This window comes from Haemaphysalis longicornis, unplaced genomic scaffold (genome assembly GCF_048455015.1).
Source record: "Haemaphysalis longicornis isolate Haplotype H1 unplaced genomic scaffold, Haemaphysalis longicornis Haplotype H1 scaffold_1, whole genome shotgun sequence".
Taxonomy (NCBI): domain Eukaryota; kingdom Metazoa; phylum Arthropoda; class Arachnida; order Ixodida; family Ixodidae; genus Haemaphysalis; species Haemaphysalis longicornis.
The window spans coordinates 128,583,775-128,606,406 of record NW_027526203.1 but is presented as its reverse complement, the minus strand read 5'-3'; the positions used below and the strand labels follow the sequence as shown (position 1 = coordinate 128,606,406).

Below are 22,632 nucleotides of genomic sequence, written 5' to 3'. Positions count from 1 at the left end.
AGCTTTGTACATGACTCGAAGGTTTTTGCGAGATTCTGCAGCAGCCCTTGACGAATAAAGACAACGTAGATGGCATTGGGTTTTTACTGGGGAGCTGTTATACGTCAAGTTCTCACAAAACTGGGTGCGTCGACAGAAAGCGCGTCGACAAATTTGACAGCAAGGCCAACTCTCACTCTAATGTACGTATTTAAAAAAAACACCTTTCGTAAATCGGCCGCTAGGATGGTTGTATAATTATGCTGAGTTTCATTTATTTGTCGTAGGGAGTTAGTTCCCTGTGAAGTTGTAAGCGTGACAGGATCCTGGCTGCCGTCGAAACAAGACCATCTCTGGAGGAAGTATTGTTAGAGAAATCAGCTGTAACTCTTGTATTATTAAAATTATCCCGTAAGAACGAAAATGAAAATACGTTTGTAACATTACGCCTAGTATCATTTACATTTCGTGTTTATTATTTCACAGTGAAGTTGTAAATATTGGGAAATTCCAGTGTGCTGTCAATACGTCGGCTTCTACAGGATGTTAACGGACAGCCCCATGTTGGCCCTCTGTGCTAGGCGAAAACTCCACTCATTTTATGTTTCATTAAGCTACCTAACTATGAAGTATGTGCAATCGCAAATTACAAACAAACGTGTGCTGTTTTCTGCACTTCTTGGACTGGGGCCCTATCAACGGAGCCACATAGAGCTGCGCTGGTCATCCACCTGCACAGAGTGGAATGGCACTGACTTTTTTCGTTCGAGGTATACGTGAGTCAAACTGCTAAACACAAATAACAATCAGCAATCACATTAAAAATGCTACCGCGTTCCGAAACGCGAAATCTTGACTCTAGAATAAGCTTGGCTTTAATATTGGGTTTTTGCACAACACTCCAGCTACGCAAAAAGCTAGACACACAAAAGGCAGTACTATATAGGTGTTCGGGAGCCTGTTAGCTGCAAGAGCAAATCTTTTGACGATTTAGCATACGTAAGAAGAAAGGTTAGCCTCAAAAGCTAGACACTGAATATGCGTAGGCGACCTTAGCAGCATGTGCGGATCTGTATTGAGGCGGATCTTTATAGCTTGACATCGTGGGCTCCTTCCTAACTTTTTTAAGCCTATACTCGTGGTTGCGAACCCCCTATTCTGCAGGGATTTCTAAATTACGCAGTAAAATCTTGGCATTCACCAGGCCCTTGTGCAAATCCGGTCCGCAAGCAAGCTTAGCAGCATGCTCCCCAAACAGGTTGGATGCGACCAGTCCACTATGCACCATTGCAAGACCGAAACAAGCCTCATCAACCTTAACTGGCAACCTTAATCAGAAGTTTCGCTCAACTTGCAGCCTAGGCTGAGTGATTAAAAAACAGCTCGCGCCAAAGTACTTAATGAAAATACGCGCATATTTTGGAAGACACTGGTATCGGATAATCTTTAATGTGACTGGAAAGCATCGTGGAAGTACTCTGAGCACCGTGAGAGAGGATAAAATTATGGTGTTTTGTCTAGGGAGGATTGCATAGTTGGCAGTTCAGTAACCATGCCACAGGAACAGCCTTTCCTGAAGGCATCTTGCCACCAGTAGTTCTAATTTACGTTGCTTAATACAGACACTTTTTGTGACGTAAATTCAACGGTTGCCAACGCGCATGACAACGTCGCGGCGTGATTAACCCCGATATGTTTTCTGACATATTGTCAAGGGAAAACATCCTTCACATCAGCGCTATAGGTGCGAGGTAAACCGATCGCCCAGCGAAACACTCGTCTTTGAGAAAACTAGAGCACCAACCAACTATACAATTATTTCACAGATTGGCATGGTAGTCTGCAATACGGAGGGCGTCTAAAAAGAGCATTAGGAAAGTAAACGAGGTGAGTTTGTATTCGTTCATAGTATAAGACAGGGTAGGCAAAAAAACTACGCACGAAGCGTGCGTTTCTAGCAAAGGAAGTTATATTGCAAAGCAAGCAAGATTTATGTGGTATTTGGTATTATTATTTGGTATGTGGTAATCGCCACAATACCATCAAACGAGTGGCACTGGTGGATATAAGCAGAATGAACGGTAAGTTAAGAAACCAAAAAAAAGCATTCTAGAACGTTTTCCTTGATACAAACGGGCACTAAATTACAGAACCATTATGCGGTGATTGAATGGCAGCTTCCTGCAGTCATTCTCAGCCTAAGTAATTCTAACATATCAATATAATGGCACACATTAGCGTTTTGTTAACCAACGCTGCGGTTTCCCCTTTGCATTGCGTATACCTTGACTGTAGAATGCGCGTGTCTTAGCTGCGTAGAAGATATAGAGGTGAGCTTCAGTGATGTTGGCGTGGACGGGAGGGGCGGCTGAAATGCTGTAAATCTAACGAGCCACGTCATCGCTACAGCCCAAAACGCATGGAAATGAAACCCGGCGCAATGTTACAATCGTCTTGGCGGCCAATTTTCATTTTATTTGACTCGTTACAGCTTTGATAAAGCAATAGTTAGAGCAGTTTTCTGTAATAATGACCGTGTAGTCATTTTTTGTAGTAATGGTCTCCGTAGATGTCCATGTACTGGCAGCGGGCGGAATATTGCAGCGTTGACAACTGCACTGGGAACTGAGTAATTATGACAAATAAATGAAACTCCACCTTTTCTTGCTGCTAATAGTCACATAATGCGTTATGAAATAGTGGCAGAAAAACGTGAGTTACGCGGCCGTTTTCTGGAATCTTTACACTCGCTCCGTAGATGGCTTTGTATTGACAGTAGCCGAGAATAATGTAATGTTTACCATTTCGCTGTGAACTTATTGCTTATGACAAGTAAACATAAGCTGGTATAATGATAAAATCGCCGTAGCGACCGAGTTCAGAATGTCTTTTTTTTCATGCTAAGTACATAGAAACGGAGAGTTTTAGAGCATTCAGTAAAAAGTTGGCTTTGCCGTCAAATTTGTCTGTGCGCCTCCAATCGACGAACGCAGTTTTGCTCATCCACACTGCATCTATTTGTATGGGCTTAGGGCATTTGCGTTGTATCCCTTGACGATCATCCGACACTTTACTCCTTCTCCGAGTGCACGCATTATGAGTTATTCTTAGTGTTAACCACCAGATAGCCATTAGCGCAAGGAATGTCTATTTTTTATGGAAACCTACTTTGCCTCATTTTTAGAACACTGACGCGAAACACAATGCTTGTAATGTACACTGTATTGCGGTGCACAAATTGGATGCTGCACGGTTTGTAGTTGCTAGTGCACTATGCAAAACTCGGGAAGAGAGAAATTACGCACCCTCACAAGCACCGCTTTTGGAGCAATCTTCTCAGTGTTCCCCACTTGACCTTTGCGCCATAGAAAATGCTTTCTACCGCCATTGGATAGTCTTTCGTATCGGCAACGCCCTGTCAAGAAACTGGACACATGGACATATAGGTAACACTTCTGAGGTTCACAGCCTTCGGCAATGTGCGAGACCTGCCCTGCGGAGTTTGGTCTTTAAGAGACCGGGTAGCTGTGCGGACGGCCAGTAGAAAAGTTGCGGAAGCACAAACAGTCACGGTCGATCTGCGCGCCCTTCGCCTTGATTGAAAGAGCCGTAGAGCTTCTGGTTAGTGCTATGCTTCTACGGCGCTGCACCTAACAGTTTTTGCTCTGCGGCCTCTGTTTGCTGCCATGGCAAGCGTGTCTCTGAGCGGCTTTCTCTGCCGCTGAACTTTTCTCCCCGGAGCGGTTCGTTAGCGGCGCGGCCCAACCCATGGAGCCCCGCGAAGCGAGCTCTGCAGGGTCCGATCAATGCCGCCTCGCAATCAGGCGGCTGCGCCCGAGGTATCCCTCGCGCCGCCTCCTGGGACGCGCTCCGCTGTGGCCACCCCTCCGGTGCAAGACTTGGGCTGTGCACTGTTGCCGACGCATTCCTTCAGCAACACTGCGTCTCTGCTGCAACATTCCGTTTGAATAGTTGCGTACGGCTCACAGCGGACAGGGAACCGTAAGCAGGCGGCGTTGGGTCGCAGGCACCATTCAGAAACGCTGTGCACACAAAGAATGTGAATGCATTCTTTTTGTACAAACGTCGCAGGAGAGGCTAGTTTGCAAGAAACGCGGAAGGCGCTATGCGAAGCCACGCTGACGCGTGCTAAAGAAGGCCTTGGGGAACACGAGGGACATTTAACAAAACTTTGTCGTCATGATGTCACGAATACATTTTGACACCCTTCAAACGTGCCGCTGCCGGTAGAGCAACGGTGTCGGAGAGTCAAGTGCAGCGCGATTTTACTTCAGTGGCGTAGAGCACCGTTCCCTCTACATTTCACTGCCGCATTCTTGAATCCTGGATAGACTGCAATTTCCCTTAGCGCTTTTTTTCGGAATACCTACTCTGTTATGTCTAAATAAAGTAGCAGTTCCTACAAGGCGGCCACAAGAAGAGACAGGACTGCGCTCGAAAGCACTCCTTGAGAAGCTCATATTAGTAGATTGAAATGTCCGCAACGTCAAGCAATACTTATATGGACGGCATATGAGGTGTTTCTGGTCGGGAAAATACTGCACCCTTATTTATCACTGAAAACGGCACTGTACATGAGCGACCAACGAGTAAGTAACATTTAACTGCAGTGAACTGAACATCACTGATCTGTTAGAGCTCGCTGCACCGATTTTTAACAGCCTTTTAAATGCTAAGTCATCGCACCATAAAGTACGCACCCCTTCGCTAAATCACCGTTTGATAAAATTATGTTCGTTAAAGGAGCCATGAAGAGAAAACACAAGTTTGGTTCATTCAAAAGATTGTCTCGTTAGAATCATACTGACACCTCTTTTAACGTAAACTTCGCTCAAATAAGCTACATAATTAGGAAAAACGGGAATGGTCATGCGACCCACCAGCTCATTTCCCGCAACAGAACCTATGATGTCACATAAGCTAAGCTCTGCGATTGGCGGAGGCTGGCAGAAGCAGACGCAAATTAGGTAGAGCTTACAAACCAGACGAACGAGCGATTTGCGCTTAAATTTAGGGCACATTCTTTACAAAGCAACAAGAATGATGGGACAAACAGTGGAAGTTACGAAAGCACATGTAAACATAGAAGTACTGATGCGTTCTGCTGTTCGTACTGCGCACAACTTGCTTGGTTTAGCCAGTTTAGCTGCACAGCACTACGGGGCTTGGGGTTGTCTCAGACGACACTGGTCGATTGACGCAAGCAACGGTGTCTTACGTGACCCCATTTGTCGAGCGAGCGCTGTTTCAGGGAACGAATATTTTCTGCCAGAACAAAAACAAGCCAGGTTTAAATGCGGGCAAAAACAAACCAAACGCTTGCCACGGTATGCTGGCGCCATCTAGGTTACGGAACGTAAAGAAACGCGGGAACAAACCAGCACCGCTGTACAGGGTGGAGACAACCTTTTAACGGTCCCGTGCCGCCGCAATTGGGCCAACGGGCTCAACGCGTTATTCTTTTCGTTTCCCACGAGACCTAGCAACGCGAAACAGACAATATGATTCAAACTTCTTCAGTAAACCGCGTTGCGGCGATAATTTTAGCGCGGTTTTGACACAATGACTTGCTTCGGCGGCGAGCGAGCAACCGAAAATGGCGGTGCCAGCGTATACCTGTCTCTACCCTGTACGGCGGATGCGTGAATGAAGGGATTCTAGGCTGTAGAGCGGTCGGTTCCTGTGATGTCACTTCGGACCACGAAAACGCACGATTGAGCGGGAAAATCAAAATTTTAACCTAAATTGTTTAATTTCTCAGTGAATAAAGCACCGTTTGTATCCGGACAAGCGCTGGGGGCACTATAAAACACGAAATCTTTCGAATAAAACCAACTTGCATTTTCTCTTCATGGCTCCTTTAAGCGCTTGGCATACGTTCTCGATGCACCAGGTTTTCGGGAAAGCTACCAGGGTGAATTTTGTGTTTAAAGGCTATCAAGAAAATAAATTTACCTGGTATTCAAGTTTTTCTTTTCTCAGTTTCTCACCTGATACCTTCACGAAGCGCTGCAGTGAGGAAAGAACAAGAACATCTTATTAGCTTCACGGTTGCAGCAGAAGTATCTTAATGTTGGAACGTGAGCGTTCTATAATCACTAATAAGTTTAAGATTAATGAAATTGCTTATGGCTTATACACTGCTGCCGCTCACTCATTTGCACCACAATTTAGTTTAAACGTGTAGACGTAGAAACACTGGTGTCGTTTTTTTAAAAAAAACAGCAGCTGTATGCTTTTTTCTGCAGTACTTCAGCTTTTTTCTGACTTAGTTCTGTTTGCTATCATATTAGCGTTCCCCTCGCAATAGCAGTTCTTTACCCATACAGTAGGTGCACAAAAAATCTGTCAGGGTATCCTCACAATTGTACCCTGTTCCGAAGTCTTCAAACTTGGACGAACCCTGATTTGCGAGCCCGTAGACTGACAGAGCGTCAGCATCCCGACTAGCGCTAAGAGAGCTAAAACAGGACCTCGCAAACAGCTTACTTCACGTGAAAGTAAGCAGACCTGTGCTATCACTCTGCTTGCAGACAGTTCGCGGCCAAGTGCGCAAAGTGCAGCCGCGCCATCGGCGCCTCGGACTGGGTGCGGCGTGCCCGCGAGCAAGTATACCACCTGGCCTGCTTCGCCTGCGACGCCTGCAAGCGGCAGCTCTCCACAGGCGAGGAGTTTGCCCTGCATGACGGCCGCGTCCTCTGCAAGAGCCACTACTTCGAGCTGCTCGACGGAGGCTCCGGCTCTAATGACGGTCGGTACCGACAAAAGCTCCTGAACGCGTGAACGGTCTACCCTAAGCACACGGACAGCCTGCTCGAGGGCTGTACGTGGTTGTTAATGTAGAGACTTCCGAACATGGCCACCTGTCCAGTTTTATCGAGAGGCAGGGAATGTAAGGAACGAAGTACCACTCACGGCGTTCAGTTTCCTCTTAACTTGCATCGGTCATTACAGTGCTTGACTGTGCAGGCAGTAGAAATCGTTAGCTGCAGTTGGGCTCCTGGCGACGTGCCATGAGCACAAGTCGGGCGCCCTCTCCGGATATTTGTCAGCATAGTTACTGAATGGTCTATAAAGATGGCGGAGACGACCAAGGAAATCAGAAACAGGGCTGTGGAGGCACGGCAAAGCAAACAAAATCGACAGCTCTCCTGCGCAGCGTGCCTTGGTTCCGGGGCATTTATAGCTAAATGCTGGGCGTCGCTCTGTGAGAGAGAAAGAGAGAACGATATTTGTTGAAGCTGGCGATGTCAGCCGAGATAAAGTGCCTGGCATGCTACGCCAGATGAATGCGGTGAGGATGATGATTATAAACATGATGAGGTGCACATGTGCTTTTAATTATTTGCAGAGTCTAACCAAGACTTCGGCCTTTTGGGTACTGCAATAAGGCTTTCACAGCGCGAGAAGCACGTTTTGAACAATTCCAGGGCCTAATACGTTCTTTAGTTCTAGTCTTACGGTGAGAGGTAAGCCTATAGAAGCTGTGAGGGACGCTCCCTTTGTGTACTAAATCACACACAAATACAGATGACGTTGTAAGTCTCCGCACACGTCGCACTGTGGCACATTAGCGAAGTGGATTGGCTGAGCTTGAAGCGGAAGTATTACGTGTAGGCGATATTCCGCCTCATGCGGTAGGGAACTGCTTCCCCTATAATCGCGGTGGCATCTTAAAATGGCAGGATGGGTCGACAGAGTACAGGGATGCAGGGAGTACAGGGATGCAGAGTACAGCAGGGAGTAAGGAGGGGATGCGCCTGCCAAAGTGAATCGCTGCCTGCTCCATGCCCCACTGAATGCAAGTGTTGAAGCAGCTTTCCTAGAGAATGGTGCCAGAATGTTTGGTCTAAGGTGGCTAGTTTGGTCGACGTTGGTCAAGCGCAATGCATGCTATAATGATGACGAGATTCACTTACGCTTTTAACTATTTACACGGTCTAATCAAGACTTTTGCCTTTTAGGTACTCCAATAAGATTTTATAGCGTGAGAAGCACGCTTTGAAAAACTCCAAGGGCGAATCGTCCTTCAGTTCGAATCTTACTGTGAGAGGCCAGCCCAGAGACGCTACAAGGGACGCTCTTTGTGTATTAAAATCGCACACAATTACAGATGAGGTTGCAGGTCTTCACGCACGTCGCACTGCGGCACAGTGGCGAGGTGAATGTGGTAAGCTTGAAGCGGACGTATTACGTGCAGGCGACATTCAGCCGCATACGGTGGGACTGGTTTTTTATATTCCAGCTGGCATCTTAAAATTGCAGTGTGTGTGGACACAGTACAGGGGCGCGTAATGATGGGATGCGCCTGCCAAAGTGGATCGCTTCGTGCTTCATGGAACACTATGCAAGCTTTGAAGCCTTTTTCACATAGAATAGTTTTGGTATCTTTGGTCCACGCTGGTCAAACGCAATGGATGCTATAATTATGATGAGGTTCACTTATGCTTCTACATGTTTTCAGCAACTCCAAGGGCGTAATACGTCCTTCAGTTCCAGGCTTACGGTGAGAGGTCAGCCCAGAGACTCTGGGAGGGACGCTGTTTGTGAACTAAATCGCACACAATCATAGATGAGGTTGCAAGTCTCCGTCAATGTCTTCGAAGGCTGGCTTAATTCCAGGAACGCGGTAATGATGATGTTCCGTCGACACTTGTAGCTTGTGTGATGCTGCTTGGAACTGACGTCGTCAGGACCTAGACACGTGCGTTTTTTGATGGAGGCCAGTGCAGCTAGCAGTTCTGCCATTGAGAATGGCTCGTCCATGGGATACCACATCGCTGAGGAAGCCTCGCTTGAGGATGACCATGGTGGCAGTACTGGTGTTGGCAACATGGTAATTTTCCTAGAGATGGCGTTAGCGACGTGCAGATCAGTAGGAACGAGCGCAAGGTGTGCTACCCTAGCGCTCCCTCTCGAGGGGAGCGCCCGGGTAGCTCATTTATTTATTTATTTATTTATTTATTTATTTATTTATTTATTTATTTATTTATTTATTTATTTATTTATTAAAAAACTGTAGGTTTACAAAGCCCAAGCAGGAGTGTCAAGACAAGTACAGTACAGCTCTAGAAAAGTCACGGCGAAACAGTGAAGTGAAACAAAAATACAAAACATACAGGGTAAGAAAGAATAAAAAAACAGCACTTGTTCTTATGTGCTGAAAGAACAAGTCATAGCGAACTCCTTGTGGTGCCCGGCCCACAAACGCTCTGGGGTATGGTGTACGAATGCTGTTGTGCGAATTCGAACCTATTGCTTCTCTTGTACAGAGAAATGAAATCGAATCCAAGTCCTACCAAGCTCGGCCAAACTGAAGATTCCATGAATGTACTCACTGCTCAAAGGAGTACTGACACTAAATTTCTCGCTGTCGCTTTTTAGGCTGTGAAGAATACCTAGTGGTCCAGTAATTACAAAAATCGAACCAAAAGCGGTCAGCCGCCAACATAGAATTAATTTTAACGTATTTATTCCATTAACCAGTTTCCAATTCGGTCGTCGCGCGCCAAACGGCCATTCAAATGCAGGACGGCGAATCTGATGTCACGGTTTCCGTGACGTGCAACGGAACACCATGCGCCGCCCACGAACTCACGAGCAAAGACGTTGAACACGCAAAGTGCGCAAAGTTTACAATCATTGCTCGCAGAGGTACACCCACATCTCCTTCCCAAACGATTACCACCGACAACAGCAGCGCAGGCTATCGTTTCCCGTTCCGAAAAGGACTTTATGACGTCACCCTGAACCGGCCAGACACACCGGCCCATGTGTCGTCACGCCGAAAGCGATTTCACTAGTGCTGCCGATTTGAGGAAGCTCGCGGCCGGGGCAATCAAAATCGAGTTTTGATGTGATTCCGGCCTCGGATTGGTGCAAAAATTTCTGTGAGGCATCTGTACAAACTACTGATGCCAATTATATCATTTTTAGGCGTCAAAACTTGGTGTCACTACTCCTTTAAGGAAATCCAGACCGGCCAGCTTTGAATACGTGACCAGCTTTCCTCTGTTCAATCTACCCTTGTCAGTCATGAAACAACGTTTGACGATCTGAAAAGTACGCTCCCAAAGATGGAGTTTGAGTGCAATTCTATTGCGACGGTGAAGTCGGAACTTAAAGGGATACTGAACACTAAACCGAAGTTGGTCTAAGCAGATAAATTATCATCCCAAGAACACGAATATACCATCCTCTGCGGCAGTAACCTTAAAATATTCTCGTAAATAATCAAAAAATGAAGCTATCAGTCGCCCAGCAGAGATGGCATAAACAGCGACTGAGCGGATGTGCCATGAGTCACGTGACGAACAACCGAACGAGAAGCGCGCACACAAGCTCTCAAAGAAACACGTAAAATCTTCCGTTGCACGTTAAATTTCCTAAGCGATAAACAAAATGTACAGGCATAGCTCAAGCCTTGCGGACATTCGTAAGCTCCCAAGCCGCGGCGCCGGTGGCGGTTGCGATGGTTCTTGCAGGTGCGGCCTGGTCGCATGCCTACATATACCAAGGCTGCGCTGCGTAACCCCATTTGTCTTGCTGTAAAATTGAATAGAGAATTTTAGAATAGCGTACAAAGCCGTACGCAAATCATTAGCGTACGCTATTTCTTTGCGTTGTTCGCGCGTATGCTAGGAAGGCTTGCGTATTTCCTTGCTTACATCATGGCGGCAAGTGGCGCGTCTGCCCTTCACGGTTCTGTTTTCTGTGGACAGGAATTTGCGACTGATGGAACAAGATTTTTTGGTCTTGTATTTTTAAATGCGGATCGTGGTTTGGACGTTGCCCTCACGTAGCTCTGAATTGCCGTGACATCTCTGTTGGCCCGAACGAAGCTCTGCAGCCAGGCCGGCGGCCGAAGCGGTGTGTTTGTTGTGGGCGCGTTCACTTCGCGATGAAATGCGATAGCGTGCTCCTACGTGTGAACTGTGCTTCATATGTTCGGAAATAGCACTAGCGACGATTCAAGCCTGCACGGGCTATGTACGAGTGCGCGATATAAATCTTCTCGGTTTGCGGCGGAGTGAAGTGACTTCTTTTTCGACCTCATAAATCGCAAGAAGCGAGTGCTACCCTCACGACGGCCAGGAGGCAGTCGATCGCCTCCTAATTTTGCGCTTCGGCCTCAAAGCGCATCCCGTGGCGATGTGTTTGTTCGAAAACAATTTTGATTGTCTTGAAGTTGAATAAGGTGTATGTGTCAAACCGAGTCTTTTGGTTCAGGGCATTTTTCTGCTCAAGCTTATTCAAGTAAATCTGGATCTCACGTATCTGCTACGTTCGCTAGTAGATGACCTTGAAAAGTGTATTATTTTGTTTGTCCGATAACTAAATGAACCATGGTGATCTATGAAAACACTAGTTTAATTTTGTAAGGATCACTTCTACATCGCTCTGGAACCACACGATATGGGGCGCGCGCACAGATCGGGAATATTTTACCCTGGCAAAAATTGACACATGATAGTTAAATTTGCCCATTTTAAAGTCAAGCAACAAATTCTTACTTCACGTAGCGAACTGAAAGGCGCAGATTTTAGCTTAGGTGAGGACTTATCTGCTAATAAAAGGGTAGCTCACAAATGAGTTGAATTCGCCAAGGCACAAAACAAACCTTCCAAGATTCGGCACTACAGCTGACCGGCAACAAAAAACGTACGTGTAGTTCTAAAATTATGGACCATATATTGTACTGTCGTATAGTTTTGTTCCTCTCATCTGCGAACTTTCGTCATCCAAACCAGCACATTTTTCAGTCAAAAAAGTGTTCTTGTGACACCCACCTTGCCCTTTTTCTTCATGCTCTGCAAAGCTGTCCGCACAAAAAAATTTGCTTTGACGCCCTCTTCCTGGACTTTGAAAAGGCTTTTGATAACATACATCACGCCAGGTTTTTTCTCGAACTGTTCCTTTTAAACGTACATCCCGGTTTTCTTAATTGAACACAATTTTTTTAACCCAACCCAAGCAGTTTGTCTACGTACATGCGCACTCTTCCTGTTTATCCCCTCTAATGTCCAGTAATCTCGGTTTCTAATTTACATTACTGACCAACCACTCACTGTCTCATATAACATGCGTCTTTTCCCAGATGATGTCCACTATCCCTCAACAAGACTTGCTTAATATCCAGGAATGGTGCCGGAAATAGCGAATGAAAAAATATAGGTTTCAAGTGCTCATTAGTTTCCTTCAACAGGTGTCGTACTTTATAAAGCCCACCTATGTCTATCATAATGCCACGCTGGCTGTAACTATCTCATTCAAGTACATCGGTATTGTCATCTCATATGATCTAACTTGGACCCATCACATCAATTACATCAAAACTTCTAACCGTGCCGTCGGCTTCTTGCACAGAAATATGTCATCCGCTCCCATTGAAATTAAACTATTAGCTTACAAAACAGTTGACTTACCTAAATTAGAGTACGCCACTGCTATCGTTGGCCCACATAGAGCTAACATTAGAAACTCCATCGAATCCGTAAAAAATCGTGCTCTGCATTTCATTCTAGCTGTATACTCACTCCGTTCCAGCATCTCGGCATTCGAACGTCAGATGCACCTGCCATCATTAAAATCCCGTCGCCCCATATCTCGTGTTCGCCTTTATCCCCGATTTTTTTACTCTCTCCACCGCAATAACTAGATCATAGTTCCAACACATCGTATCTCCCACGATTTTCACTCCAATACCATGTATCTGCCACGCGCCCGGGCCACAATCTTTCAAGGCACCCTGCAACACTTTTTTCAACTTTTTTGAAAGCCTAAATGCTTCCAGAACGTAGTCACCCAACACTTCCAGTGCTTAGATTACGGGATCGCAAAGTACCTCAGCCAAAAATTTACTGCTCTACGTCCATTAGATAACTTGTAAACTCGCTCAAAAGATTTTTCTCTCTTTTCCGGTCTTGACGTCCTTCAACGGCTCGAATTACGTCACTACGGCCATGTAGCGGCTGTTGGCCGGTTTTCCTTCAGTTGCAGATACGAAAGCTTTTCGATAGCAGCTTTGAAAAAAGCCGCAAAAACAAAGACGACATGGAAGGTGTATCTGGTGCGACGAGCAAATCATGCAGTGCCGCTCCGTGCTGGCGATACCTATACGCCTCGAGCGCTGCCTGTAGGGGGCGCCACTGAAATCCCCCTAGCGGCCCGTTTCGAAAGCAGTCGCGGGAGACGTCGGCCAGCTCACCACTGTCACCGTTGCTTTTGAGGCACGTTCGCGACTGATATTTTCCGTTTGTATGCGTTGGAAATACATATTTATGTGGAGCAGTCAGCCTGTTCGCATATCTGGTGTATTTAAAAGCGTGTGAATGCTTCTGACGCGATCTTAGTGTAGTACATTCGGTCCGCATATGCGCTAGGTGAGTGTCACAGGCCGGTCTCGCGAAACCGGCATATGCATGGAGCTGATCGTATTTCTATGGCCCTAAAACCTACTAACAGTATCTGACAATGAAGCATTCGTTAAAATACTCATTTTACGGCTATACATTACGATATAAATCGGTTCCGTGTGCTTACATAATCTAGCGCAGCACAGCTCGCCACTTACGCTTTCTATCTCAGATATTGATTACTACACTGAACAAGCTAATGTGGCATTAATTTCACCGACATTTTACGAAATAAGTACGATGGATAATGTAAAATTATATGAGGGAATCAGCACACGGCAAAGAATTTACTGCTGGGTCGTCTTGTCGTGAGGTGAGCACTCGCAAACATTCAACTGGTAAATATATATTCAGCTTATATATCCGCGTCCGCGACTAAACGCTTCCTCGAAACATCGTCATATGACATAGGCAGCCTACATATTCTACCAAAAAAGTGAAATCAGAGGGCCTTCTCAGATACCACACTCTTCCAACGACACCTTTTATCGCTTGTGACTACATATATACTTACTGTATACTTCGGAAAATGCGTCCTCCGCATGATCACTGTTATTTAAAGTCGAAAAACTAAATAAAAGTGAACGCGCAGCTTGTGCGTGTGTGATCACTAAAACGCCCATTGCTTGATTTCGCTTCGTACTTGAACATAACGATCATTAAGCGTCCTCCTCCAGTGCCCCTCCCCCCCCATGCCTTGCGAAATAGCAGCGCATTTCGAATCTAGTGGTCTGGTAAGTTCTACCTGGCTTAAGTTTAGACGAACTTCTCTAGCATTTCCCAAGATACACTGTGTTTATTTTTAATTCCCTTACGAGTGACCAAGGGGGTGGTGGTCAGGACGAGGAAGAATACGCTTTTCTACGTGATTCCCCTTCGAAGACGATAATTTTCTCACAGCCCTCGGGGTGTTCGGCCTAGAGAGTGGCCTTTCGAGATTAGTGTAAACCAGGCCTACCCCGGTCGTAGCAGCTGACTTGACTCCCCTCACATGATCCCAATAACCCTAGCCTGACTCTGCTAACGGAAGTGATCTCTGCTATGGCGTTCAAGGACCCCCAATTTGTGCTACTCGGCTACTCCTCCCTGCCTCTTCCCCCTCTTCCCTTATTAAGGCCGCATGGCCTTCCCTTTGAAATAAAGGATTACAACAACAACAACAACATTCCCTTACGAGCTATTTCGTTTCTGCTGGAGTTGCAGACCATTTATTTTTCCGTGGTTTCATTAACCCACCATGGTTCTTGCTATAAGGCGTTAATGCGCACATATTTCACGACGGAGAGCCTTGTAACATACTTAACATTTTCGCATGGCCTCTATTTGCATAAAAGGAACGTTATTGTCAGGTATCAGGTAATCGCATCCCCGAGTCATATTTTTCTACGACGTATACATATATTCGAAACAACGCCGCATTCGTTGTCCGCGCTGCAAGACGAAACCAACCTCTCACTGTGCCACTACTAGGTCTAAACGAGGCGACAAAAGCATTCACTCCCGCCTGACGTATGCGGAGGTGAAAGTGGTGATATGCTGCTGCCGTCGCCGACTCCCGTAAGAACGGCGAAGAAACGCGCACTACCGTGTCCCCTGATAGCTCTTGTTGTCGTTCCAGCACTCTATCAGGACGCGTCTGTTGTGCCCCAAAGTGCCCTAAACGCACTATTTTCTTACAGACATCACCATAACAAGTTATTTAGGGCGCCGAAATGCAAAAGGAAACGAAAGAGAACCAAAATCCTGCATGAGCCGCTACCAGCTGCGCACCGTCCATCCCGTAAGCGCCGAGGAGAAGTGGCGGCAGGGCGGCCCAGCGATGGCGAAGCTCGAGGCGTATAGCTTTCGCAGTTGTTCCAGACGCGAAGGAAAGAGTGAAGCGCTTATCTAGAGTGTTGCAGGGTCCCTTTCAACGTTCATTCTTTATCTTCACTGCCCATGAAAGGAGCAATCTTCCCGCCAACATTACCACTATACCTATAATGTTAACTTCAGGATTGCCATAGAACATGCTTATCATTACAAATCCTCTTTTTACTGCGAAGCATTATATGTCGAACTCCCAGTTTTCATTCCAGTGAAGCCGCTTTAGACGGCGCCACTGTGGCGCTCCTCCTCGCCAACGCCGATCTCCCATTAAAAACTTTTATTCTCCCCGCCACCACCGATGCTTCTTGCACAAGTTGCGCAATAGGCTGGCAATGGATAAATGGGGCCAAGTATGCGACACAATGAAAGGGAATCTGGGCGGGAGAAGGACATGGTTTATTCTAACACCTCTCCCCCGCGCTAGTCGTTTCCAAACCGCCAAATAATCACCTCATCTCTATTATTCACAACTTTCCCGGCCCGAATGAGGCATTGCTAGATGAATGAATGAATGAACTTTATTGGTAATTTCGGGGCTTGGTAGCCTAGTTGGGGAGCGAGGGAAAACAGGGGAAGGGGTTTTGGGATGTACTTCCCATTTGTCCGGTAACGTCCGCCTCGCACACGAACTCCCACAAAGGAAGGATCAGACGCTCCCTGGGACCCAGATGCTTCCTGGGGGCGAAGAGGGGGCGGGGCGGTTTCGGCCGTCAGAGGGCAGCAGCGGGACGCGCAAAAGGTTCAATATCGGCAAGAGCAACCTGTGAAGTCACTGGAACCGCAGGTCATTTTCCATGCACTAGAGATATTGACGAAACCTGCAGGGACAAGCCAACCTTTTGTGCGTGGCATAGGCGACGGTGGAAGAACTTCCGCCGTGGCATAAGCTTCACCGTTTTCACCTGCTCTTTGGATGCCCTGAATGATCGGACAAGAACAGATCGAGCTGGCACTTTGGCACATGCCGTGAAAGTTCCCTGCGCAATCCTTCACGAGCTCTACGGCGTCGTGGTGCGGGGGGTCTGGGTCAGTTTCTGATGTACGGTCAACCTCCAAGGTCGCGTGCATCCGCAGCTACATCTCGGGGCAAGGCGCGTGAAATGGAAGCGCGAGGAGTTTTCTAGAACTGATCTTGGAATAAACTGGTGCTGACGCCGAGCTTCTCGGTCTGCCTCCTGCTTGTGGCATCCACCCGCGACCGTCCTTAAAACAGTTTCCTCACGGTTCGCACCCCTCAACAAGCAGAGGCGGAGGAGACGGCAATAGCGTTAACATTATCCAGCAGGCCGGATCCTGCATTCTCTGATACTAAATGGCGGCTGAAAATTTTGCTAGTGGACACATATCGCAATTTGTACTCAAAATTTCATCACGGAATCCCCCAGCCTACCTGGTAAAGTTGATATTGACCCCGGCCCACGCCCGCCTTGGGGAATACGAGGCAGACCGTGACGTCGCTCGAGGACTCACGATCCGAGCGGAACAAAGCCCCGTCCCCTATCACGGGGCCAGATCCGCCAGAGATAGACTAACTACGTTCCACGATATCGCCACTTATTACCGTCTCTCCGGCCGTAAATATCCCCCGCATATTCTGAGCTCACCCATGCACAAGAATGTAGCTGGCTGCGACCCTAAGGGAAGAGCCCTTAGGGCCACACCGCAAAGAACCACTGTGCTCTCTCTCTCTCTCTCTCTCTCTCTCTCTCTCTCTCTCTCTCTCTCTCTCTCTCGCCAGCTCTTTGCATCCGCCGCCGCAGTGCTTGGTTTGCTGAGAAAAAATTCCCGCGCCTTCCCGCGAGGGGAACACGAGTAAATGCAGAGCATTGGGGGTCGTTAACGCCGCGTAAAGTCGCGTTAGGGTGGGTAGTTGGGTCGTAGTTGCATTGGTGTTGGTTTGGGGTAGAGAGAGGAGAGTAAAGTCGCGTTAGGGTGGAGCGAGCGTCAACCAAGGAAGGAAGGAGCAACGCTGTGACTGAAACACGAGCGACCGCTAGCCGCTATATTTGCAGCGCGCGCAGTAGAGGGAGAGCAGTACGGGGGGGAGAGCGCGCATGCGCAAGCAGCGCGCGCCCTTCCACGCCCCACCGCGCTGCTATCACGCACCTGTTACGCCGAGACACGGCCGGACTGGAGGAGCGAACGGGCTGACTACGACGCATGCGCGCGCCAGCTGCTGTTGAGAGAGAGGAGGGAAGGAGGAGAGGCGCACTTGCTGGGGACGCGGAGCTGTGGACGCCGTCCGACGCAGGAAGAGGCGAGGCTAAGAAATGCTCTGCATTTAAAAGGATGTGGAGGAACGGGGTACACGAGGTTGTGGGAATCGTGGAGAACCGCGACCCGCAATCCCGAGCCGGCGCGCGCCTCGGGAGAGACTTGTGCGCTGAAACCGGTACGGCGCTCCGCTGGTTCATCGGCGTCCCCCGAGAGATGGCACCACCGATATGTGCGGGCATAGGCGCGCGGGCACGGGCGGCGCGAACGTGTGAGCGCGGGAGTCGGGAGAGTCTCGTCGGAGACCCGGTCGGGGCTGGTTCGGCGCAACATCGCGGTTATGTCGGCGCATACATGTTTCTCAGGTGGGAGCTTTGTTTGTCGCGCGCCGTGAGTGCTTACCTCCCGTTCGCGATCACGACCCGGACGGCGTGATTCGTGAACGCCGTCGAGCCTTGTGCTCGCATGCTTTGGGATTCCCCAAATAAACGGCTGTTCTTCGGCACTACTGTCTACTGTGTTCTCGTATCGGCGAACCTCGCTGGGCTGCCGTAGGCATGGGAGCCCGCGTGGGTGAAACGCCGGGAGCTAGCGTGGTGGCCTACCCCAGAGCGCTGGCAAGGTCCCCGAGGAACCCCACATATCCCACATGGCGCCCGAACGTGGGTCTCGTCTTTAGACGAACTCGAGGTTGCTAGCTCCCCGAGAAAGGCGTTCCTGCAGTCGTAGCCCGCTACGCTTTCTCCGGAAGACTTCGGACGAAACGCCTCGCGCCAGTCGATTGCAGGCAGACAGTTATTGTGCCCGATACAGCCGTGACGGCAAATGTGTAAACTTCCCTACACGCACCAGGCGGTACGTCAGAAGGATACCTCCGAGCACCGCAGTCGCGGCCCGCTTGCGAGGCGGGAGGTACGTATTCCTTGTTCCAACATGGCGGCGGGTCGCCTTCCTCGTAGCGCCGTCCCCGCTGCAGTCGCGCCGGCGGCGCCGGTTGAATTTTCCCGCAGGCGCGGCGGACACTACCGAGCGAGGGTGCGGTGTTCGGGAGTTCGCAAGCCGGACGATGAGCCCGCCGCTACTGCGTTTCGAATCCGAGGCGGAGTGTTAGCCGATTTGACGCCTGACAAAGAGCGAGGGGGATCGCTGAAGAATCAGTCTCCTCTCGCTGCCGGGGGAAGCGGGAGCAATGGGACCGTTGTCTCCGCGCTTCCGGAGAGTGTGCGTCTCGATGCCGTGAAGTCTCCGCTCGAGATTGCGTTTAGGCAGTAAGAGCTTCGCGCGGCTCGGCAGCGGGCTCGTTGGTCGCGAGAGATCGCCAGTCTTAGTAAGAGACGGACTCTCAGGCGACCTATACCAGTGATGTGCGCCCGTAAGTCGCGGGAATTGCAGTTGGCGCTGGCTCTACGGCAGCTTGTTTTGCTGCGAGTGAGTTGCAGGAGCCCGCCTGCTTGATGCTGACGCAGCTTTGCCGACCAATGCACCAAGCCGAAATTACTCAGACGGGTGTTTCGATGCCGACCCCCCGTAATAGTCAGGCGAGCGTGGCTAAGCACAGTTGCCGGACTCGTGATTCCGCGAGCAAGCGAACGTGCAAGGGGAAGTACCCTCGGGCATGCAGCTTTCCGGCCAGTCACAGGAGATTGCGGAGTCCCGCTGCTCCCTACTTCAAGTTTGGGAATCGTTTGCACCAGTCGGTGAGAGCGAGACCTGCAGCGAACGGATACCACCGGGAGCCATGCCAGTCACCACGGTCACGGACAGCGAGGATGGTCTGCTGAACCACCGGCGGGGCCGAGCGCGGCCCGCGGAGCTACCGCCAGTTGCTGCTCCGGCCTGCCGGGCGGCAGCCAACCGTTCGGGAGGACCTGCGGCCGAAGCGGCCACGGAACCCAGGAGGCGGCGGGATTTGGGGCCTACGCGAGCGGCGCGAGCCTTCGGGCAGCCGCAGTGGGCACGGCCGTTCCTGTTGCCGCCTCGAGCTGGGAGTGAGGGGTCGCATCATGGCGCGACCCCGGCGTTCGTCGGCTGCGGCTGCAGGCTACCCCCGGGCCTGCCAACCTGCTGTGCTGCCCAACCGCGAAGGACTCGGAACCTGTGCAATGTGTTTGCGGGTTTGTGAGGCGAGCATCGCGACGGCAGCATCGAGTGGCGAACATTGGTGTGGATTGGGTTAGGAATGGCGTTTGGTGGCAGTTTTGCTGACTTGAGGTGTTGTGACGAGTGTGTGTAACGTGGCGTCACTTGAGCTCAGGGGGCGTCCAGTCTTTAGGGGGGAGGAGTGTGGGAATCGTGGAGAACTGCGACTCGCGATCCCGAGCCGGCGCGCGCCTCGGGAGAGACTTGTGCGCTGAAACCGGTCCGGCGCTCCGCTGGTTCATCGGCGTCCCCCGAGAGATGGCACCACCGATATGTGCGGGCATAGGCGCGCGGGCACGGGCGGCGCGAACGTGTGAGCGCGGGAGTCGGGAGAGTCTCGTCGGAGACCCGGTCGGGGCTGGTTCGGCGCAACATCGCGGTTATGTCGGCGCATACATGTTTCTCAGGTGGGAGCTTTGTTTGTAGCGCGCCGTGAGTGCCTACCTCCCGTTCGCGATCACGACCCGGACGGCGTGATTCGTGAACGCCGTCGAGCCTTGTGCTCGCATGCTTTGAGATTCCCCAAATAAACGGCTGTGCTTCGGCACTACTGTCTACTGTGTTCTCGTATCGGCGAACCTCGCTGGACTGCCGTAGGCATGGGAGCCCGCGTGGGTGAAACGCCGGGAGCTAGCGTGGTGGCCTACCCCAGAGTGCTGGCAAGGTCCCCGAGAAACCCCTCATATCCCACAAGGTCACGGGTTTTCTTGCAAGACTGTTTGAAGTGTCTATGGCACTTATTTATTTTATTTAACAGCATACTGCAGGCCATGGAGCCCGAAGCAGGAGGGGCATAATGTGGTAACAATATCAACCAAACGTTGATGCAAACAGTAAACAGCAAAAGCAGAAACAAGAACTGAAGTATAAAACAATGTACGCTAGGCACAACTACACAGGCACAACTAAACATTTGCTTCTAATGAACCAAGAGAGTTTAGACTATTTCTGGGTGTGTTGTTCCGATCATTGATTGTGCGGGGAAAAAAGAAAATTTGAACAGATTTGTAGAGGCGAACATTGGGGTTAAGGACAGAGAATGGGAATGACGAGTACGGCGAGTAGCAAAGGGTTTCAAGAAAGAACTATAGTCCACAGCAAGTTTGCGGTTTTAAAGTAAATACAATAATTTAGGGCGGAGAAACTGTCTTCTGGACTACAAGGTTGGAATTCCGTTGTTACGCATGAGCTCGGGAACCGAATCTGTGCGATGAAAGTTTGAATAAACAAACCGAATAGCTCTCCTTTGGATCTCTTCTAACAAGTCAATATTCTTTGATGTATGAGGGTCCCAAAGAGTGCAAGCATACACTATAGCTTAGGTCTAATTAGCGTTGTGTATGCAAGTAGTTTAACATTAGTTGGAGCGTCTCGAAGCTTATGCCGAAGTAAACATAATTTACGAAAGGAAGAGGAAGAAGCGTTAGTAACATGCGAGTTCCAGCTTAAATTATTTGTTAAAGTTATGCCCAAATATTTATATTCCTGTACTTGGTTTAAGGGATTTCCTGCAAGAGAGTACGAAAATTGGTGAGGCTTCCGTTCATTGGTGATGCGAAGGGAGACGGTTTTTTCGGGGTTTAGTACCATGCCCCATTCAAGGCTCCAGGAGAGGATTGCAGCGAGTGTGGTCACTAATAGAATGAATATTATTAAAGATAACGCAGTCGTCGGCGAAATGTCGAATTTGGACGGGTTCTTTCATTACGGAGACAATATCATTACAGTAAATTAGAAAAATTAAGGGGCCAAGAACGCTATTCTGAGGGACTCCGGAGGTGACTGGAAAAGCACTATAAATAGAACCATCAGTGTCTACATATTGGCTTCGATTAGAGAAATAATCCGAAACCCATGCTACAAGGAAAGAAGGAAGCCCGATGAGATGCAGTTTGTGAATTTGTTTATGATGCGGTACTAAATCAAACGCTTTGATGAAGTCTAAAAAAATTACATCTACGTGCCCACCATCATCGAGTGTTGAAGCAAAAGAATGAACAATTGAACATAATTGAGTGGTAGTTGAAAAGCCCTTCCTATACCATGTTATAGTGGAGATAGAATCTTGTGTTCGTCAAGAAAATTTGAGATAAGAGTTCCTACTATATGCTCTAGAAGTTTCCATGAGGACGACAGAATAAAAATTGGACTATAGTTAGCGAAAGAAAGAGGGTCACCTTTTTTAAAGATGGGAACAACACGCGCCACTTCAACATCCTGAGGTATAATATCATCAGATCTAATGGACGCCCGACAAAGAATAACGAGGAAATTGGCTAAGCGTTGAGCATAACGATGCAAGAAAGCGTTGGGTAAACCACCGGCTCCTGGAGAGTATTTTAGCTTTAAATTTTAGAGAATGTTAAGAACGCCCACGGCCGGGCTCGACTCTTCTCCTCCCGCGCTCCCCTTACGGCCTTCGCAAAACCGGCTCGGCGCATGGGATTTTTTCTGACGCGTAGTTGGGGCGGCTGACCGCACGAGGGCAGCACCACCTCACCGAAAGGTCCGCGTCGCCGCGTCTCCGCGCAAGGGAAGAGCAAGGCAGCTTGAGCGTCGACAACATAAACAGTCAGCTTTCGCGGTGGCATTTCCGCGTGAAACGGGGCAGTTGGTGTAACTGATATGGCCCAGATTTTTCTTGTTCTGGTATAAAAACGATATACACGGAAGGCACTGTCTACGCAATAAAAACAAAGCGAAAGTTGTTCGCGTATATACTATATTTGCTTGCAACAATATTCCTGACTTGAGGCGCACCGTGACACATATAAAGTTTTATTTTATGCCCAGCTTTATACAATTTTGGGAAAAAAGTATATCCCGTATGACTCTACCTGAATAAAAAAGCAACACTCTTCACAAGAACTGCCTAATGTAGACGTGTAAAACGCAAAAAATAACACCAAGGACGAAAAAGGACGACAGGCACAAGCGCTACTTCCGACTATATTCGTACCTCAGGGATGCGAGTTCGAATCCCGGCCACGGCGGC

General features: G+C 48.9%; 1 protein-coding gene across 1 annotated transcript in view; it reads left to right on the top strand.

Moving 5' to 3' along the window:
* Positions 1-22,632, top strand: part of Awh (LIM/homeobox protein arrowhead) — a 258,074-nt gene that overhangs the window by 219,382 nt on the left and 16,060 nt on the right. Inside the window, exon 3 of the mRNA XM_077708247.1 lies at positions 6,534-6,751. Coding sequence (XP_077564373.1) covers positions 6,534-6,751 — 218 coding nt within the window. The remainder of the gene's footprint in view (positions 1-6,533; positions 6,752-22,632) is intronic.